At 37.5% G+C, this 6,000-nt stretch overlaps 1 protein-coding gene across 5 annotated transcripts in view; it reads right to left on the bottom strand.

Moving 5' to 3' along the window:
* Positions 1-326: 326 nt before the first annotated feature.
* GRM8 (glutamate metabotropic receptor 8) overlaps positions 327-6,000 on the bottom strand; it is a 618,543-nt gene continuing 612,869 nt past the window's right edge. For 4 of the 5 annotated variants that reach the window (XM_060777764.2, XM_060777767.2, XM_060777766.2 and 1 more), the window contains one exon: positions 327-911. Coding sequence is in view for 1 of the 5 variants with exons in the window: in XM_060777766.2 (XP_060633749.1) it covers positions 862-911 (50 nt within the window). In the remaining 4 variants the exon portion in view is untranslated. The remainder of the gene's footprint in view (positions 912-6,000) is intronic. The other variant, XR_010910030.1, reaches the window with a different exon arrangement.

The following is a 6,000-nucleotide window of genomic DNA, read 5'->3' as shown; positions in this document are numbered from 1 at the left end:
ATTGTAAGTCTCAGTTCAATACATGCTCAGTACATGATCAGCTTTTGCTTACTCTTACACACACCCAACCTACAGTTATGGCTGCTTTTGATTCCTTCATTCCAAGCATCCTAGAAATAGATGTGCACAAGCACAATGCCATTGGTATTAGCTGAATGACATCATTTGATATTGTCCAAGAATGGGAAGCATACACAGGTACTTGAAGATCTAGTCATAATTGCAGTTTCTGTGTTGAAGATAATCTCTTTCCTAATTGTTCTAAGCAGATCTCAATTATGCCAGGCATTTGAACACATCTCCAAAATGGCAACGAAACAAGTCTCAACATTTGCAAAACATTCCTTTATTAATAGAAATAAATTATTTTGTATAAAAATGTGCATGCGTCAACCATTGCATTTATCATTAGCACAACGCAGGGCTTCAATTCAGTCAGCCATCACAAGAAACAAACTTCATCTTCTTATACAATTTGAACAAGTGTGGAACAGGAATGGAAATTCTCACAATCACAAAAAAGTACTTACAAGTATAACATCAGACATGGTTTTTATTTCAACAGCATTTTTTTCACAAGCTAACATTTTGTTTTGCTTTTGTGATTCACCTTCTTTCATTAGTAAACAGTTCTGACATTTGACACTCAGTCATATAATATAATTCTGGGTCATTTCTCTTCGAACCCACCTGCCCCTCCTGCTTTGGGCGCATAGTTAATCTTTGTCCTTTTACAGTTTTGACTATTTTCTAGAGACATCTCAGAGGCTGAGTTCTCAAGGTGTTATAGTCATTGTTGGTTTGGTTTTTTTTTTTAAAGTTCACATACTGCAAGTTTTCAGGTATGTTTGGTTTCCCCACTCAGTTTGCATGATTGTTGTAGCTGACATAAGTCGTCTTGGAAGAGGAAGCTGTAAAGCAAAAATAAATGCAAATCAGCTAACTGAATACTGAAAATCCCTTCTTATGGCTAGGAAAAGAAATGGATTTAAGAAGCTTAACAGCCCTACGAAACATTTTGTGCCAGTGATATGCCATCGGGATGTCTTCAAAAGAACTGAACAGAATTAGGTATGGACATTAACAGGGACTGCCAAGAGAGTTTTAATTTGGTTTGTTTTTGTTCAGGCATAGGTTCAAATTGCCCCCTATCCTAGAAACCAGAAAGGAATTTCTTCCAAGTTACTTTTTGGGTGGTTTGTATTTTTAACATTTAGTTGGTTCATTGCTACTATTTGATCCACACACATTCCTTGTCGGTTAATTAGCTATTTTTCCATGTTCAGTGTTACCTATATGTGCATTTAACTCATTCCCCATGTGCCTCAAATGTGCGGTGTGAATTGGGTGAGGTCAGGAGAAAAAGACTTAAATCCAGAGGTTATATTTGTTTGGTTAGGTTTTGGGATGCTGTGGAAGGAGCAAGCGTTTGGCTAAATAGTGCAACTGAACATAGGAAGATGGAAAAATTGAACATAGGAATGGCACAAGGATTATGAGAATGGATTTTGCTCTGTTATTGAGGCGTCATGAATTGATAATAATTGTTGATTTTGCTATTGTGTATGATGTGTTTTAACTGTTTATTGTTGTGATAACTTGCACTGTGTAAACCGCATTGAGTCGCCTAATTAGGCTGAAAAACGCGGTATAGAAATAAAGCAAATAATAATAATAATAATAATAATAATAATAATAATAAGGAGGTATTCAGTTACCTCTTTCTGCAATACTTTCACCATGTAAAGCATTTCTCAAATCTGTACCATTTATTTGCGAGAGGAAATCTAGACAGACTGGGGAATATCTAACCACAGCCCAAAGACAAGTACAAAAATCACCTGAAACCAGGCCTGTAGCGAGGGGGGGGGGTTAGGGGTTCAACCTCCCCCCCTGAAATGTTTCAGATTTTTTTAAAAAAACTGGTTTACTCATGAATTTTATCTGGTTAACCATATTCTCATGCTAAGTCTATTAGATGCAAAAACTTAAGAGTCCCTCCAAAACTGCAAGCACTATCTCAGGCAAATATTGACAATTTATTCACACTGTCATTACTTGCAGCAATAGCCGATGTAGTGAAGCAACCAAGGTGGTGGTGGTGGGGGGGGGGGGGGTTTGAATGCTCTCCTTAAGGAGGCCAGACTTGCTGGAGGTGGTTGACAGGGGCAGAGCTGCAGGCTATTGAAGGCTGCTCTGCCCCCTGCTGTGCTCTTTGCTTCAGCGTGAGCTAGGAGGCAGGTTTCAACCCCCCCCCCCCAATTTTCAACCCTCCCCCCAAAATTTCAACCCCTCCCAAAAAAATTTTCTGGCTATGGCCCTGCCTGAAACATTACCTCTGTTCTCTTTTCCCAACTGCTTCCCATATGCTGCTCTCTGATTACTATCCTAACATTTGATATTTGATTCAGTGGGTTAGGACTACAAATACAATTCAGGCCATATGTTATTAATTATGATTAAGCGTCGGGGGGGAATTCACCCCAATGTGTTTTTGAGCAGAATTTTGTAATATGGTTCTCCTAGAACCAAACAGCCTGTGGTCTAAAATATTTGCGTTTCTGAGTTTGTCTTACAATTTGCACAACAAAAATGTACTAGGAGAGTGCTGAGATTTGGGGAAAAAATATGCATAAGAAATGCATACATTTGAAAAAGTGTGCACTCCTTAGTTAATTGGAGAAACAGTTTACATTTGAAAATTGACCTTTAAAATATGATCATGTTTTAGATAAGAAAAGAAAATTCCTATAGGTCATAAACTTCCTAACCTTGTGCTAGACCAGTGTGCAAAAGAATCTCTAGTGATGACAATGTTTGGTAATTTAAATCCAATGTACCATACCATAATCAAAGGCATGCACCCACATTCACAAGGCAACCATTGTTAACAAATCAGCCCTTTTAACACAGCCATGAATGTAGCTAAATACACAAAGCAGTAACTTTTACTGAAATATATCTCCAGTATATTATACATGAAGTAAATGCTTATACGAGTAATGAAAAAGCAGAATAGTTGGTCAGAGAACTGCAGAATTCTGCAATTAAATTAAAATGTACTAGAAAGCTGGCCAATGGAGCAAAAGGGGCAACAAAATGGCAGTGCAGTTGGGGTTCTCTCTACTCTCTGGAAGTTGAATAGCCTCAGCTTGGGAACATGGAAGTGGAACAGAGAAAAGTTATGCTCACAACATGCCCACACCACCATGTGGATTCATACAATACTGCATGAACAGCACTTTCACACAAGTGTCAATGTGAGAACAAAGCACTTCTAGAACCTATTCATGGGTTTCCTTGATTAATTAAAAGGTACATAAAAACAATGGAGAAAACCTAGAATTCCATGACACCATGTGATGAGTAGTGTGATTTCGCATTATTAAATAGTTGCTAATTCACACTCTTTCGTGTAATAATGCCCTAGGCTGTCAGCGATAGATAGTGGTGGAAGCGTTTGGTATACACCTTGGCAACCTTTTGGTGATGGCAGAGTTCTGGGTGGTGAAGGGACTTGCCCTTGGTGATGACCTGGGGTGTACTTTCACTTATAAAGTCCTGGGATTAGGGAGAAAGTGGGTTTTCCTTCTGGTAATTAGCTACCCATAGCACTAGATTGCGCTTAGATTCAGGTGCTTTACCAGAGGAAGGTGGAGGAAATAATCCCAGGTTAAGACCTAGCTTCAACTGCACCCACATTCCCATGCACAACTCAAATAGGTTAAAAATCCAATAAAGTGGTTCTTATTTAACCCAGTTTCTGGTCTCATCATTTAATGGTTAATCATCAATAAACAACTATTATTTTCCCATTTCTAAAATTACATTATGCTACTGAGATAATATATGTGAGTTTCTTTAAATAAACACGTGCATTCTTATGTAAATACCATTTATTTTTAATTCCTTCTGCTTCAGAACACAGATGTGAAAGCAAGCGAGCTCTACTTGCTAAAAAGATTAATTTAATTTTGAGTCCCTGCTTGTGGATTGATTAGGAGAAGCAACACATGGAAAAGATTTTTTAGCCAATTCTCAGCATCATACAATAGAGAATTACTTGTTTCTTTCCCAAAACTCAACTGTATGTTGACTGTACTCTCCCCTATTTGAGTCATTCATCTTCCCTTCAGAAAATTACCCAATTTAGGGCTTTCAATTGATTAAAGATATTTTAGTTTAATTACCTGGCTTTGATTAATCATTTACATTTCAATGAAATTACATTCTGAAAGCCTACAGCAAGCTTTAATGAAGATCCTAGAGGAATGTAGTTTCTCTTAATCTAACATACAGTTTAGTAAACTACAATCTGCTACCGTACTTGTTGCTAGATGGAAAACTCTTAATACTATTTACTTCTTCACTTTATTCAAGAATATTAATATTCCATGTGATAGTAACTCCCCAAGGGTTTTAGAATGAAATAATTCAAGCATGTATCTGCTTCTAGGCTCAGCCTTTTCTGATTACTATTCAGTATTCTTCCATTCACCAGTTACATGTCAACGCCACATCTAATTATATTTTTAAATGGAAAATATAATATTATCCCTTTAGATATTTTATGCTAAGCAAACTAAATGTTGTAAACATTCAGTTAAGATGTGTACATATCCTAATTTAAGATACACATTGTACACACATTTTGGTATATTCTCCCATTTTTAAAAGATGAGATGTCTTCCAAAAATGTGAATGTATACTCCTAAGATACATATGCTGTGATCTGCATTAGTTAGACTTTACACAATGCAGCATTCCTACCACACAGCATATGCTGACATTCAACCCATCTTCATGGCCATTTGGAAGCTGGATTGGGTCTGTTTTGGACCAATCCACTGTACAGGTGGACACAATGCCCATTACTCTTTCCTAGAGAATGGAAAAGAGATGACTAATCCTCATTTCATTGCTGCCACTATTTGCTGGCTATAGAACTTCTCTGTGAGCACTTTTCTGTCATGGTTGCATCTGCTGATGTCAGAATGGGGCAGTAAGGAGAGGCACATTACCCATTCTGAAATTGCACATTTGTCAGGAGACAGTCAGGCACTCACAAGGAGATCTGTGGCTAGCAAGGAGTGGCAACAGTGACATGGGGACATGAGATTGGGCTAGCTATAGGAAGGGCTGAACTGTCTGAATACTGGCTTTAGATTCAGCAGGCATGCATGAGATTGGGAGCAGCTCTGGCACAAAACTACCCCAGAGTAACTTGCCCTTTGTAGATGTGGTCCATGTAACAAAATCAAAATTTAAGTCTATTTCAATAATTTCTAGATCAAAAATGTCAGTCTCATCATGATGATTGATATTTATAATCACACAGAAATTCAATTCTCTGAAAAATATATTAGTATAGAGGATCATTTTTACTATTGTCACTCCCAGCTTTTGCACATTCATTTAAACAAGTCTATATAAATAGGGCGTTTTGGCCATAATTGGGAAAACTTGTGACTACTTAGATCCATAAGTGACAGTAGTGGCAAGGAGTCTACTACTACATTTTAGATCAACAGTAAGGGATTACCTGTTGGGATGCTTAGATGGAGATTGTGCATTGAACAGGGAGTTGGACCCTTTCAAACTTAATTGTTCTATGACTTTATGAATTCTGGTCCTCCAGAATTATTGGGTTATACATTTACTAACTATGCATCTATGGTTGGTGGTGATGATTTTGGGAGATTCACAGATCCCCTAACCTTTCCTTGGAGCAAGAAACTGGACTTAGAGATGGGAAAAGAAAATTACTGACATCCTGTTAAGCAATTATGTCATTGTCAGCATCTTACTATCATGTAAAGTTAAACTGCACTATTGCACCATGCAAGTATTCTGAAGAGGACAGAGAAATTGAACTATATTTCTAGGACAATGTGCAAGTGGACCTATCAAAGTATCACAGCTTCTATTTCATAATAAATCCCACTGCACCATCAGCATAATCACACTATATATTCTGTTGCATAACAGGACATGTCACAG

Source organism: Anolis sagrei, chromosome 5 (assembly GCF_037176765.1).
Source record: "Anolis sagrei isolate rAnoSag1 chromosome 5, rAnoSag1.mat, whole genome shotgun sequence".
NCBI classification, from domain to species: Eukaryota; Metazoa; Chordata; class Lepidosauria; order Squamata; family Dactyloidae; genus Anolis; species Anolis sagrei.
This window is presented reverse-complemented; position numbering and strand designations above follow the sequence as displayed.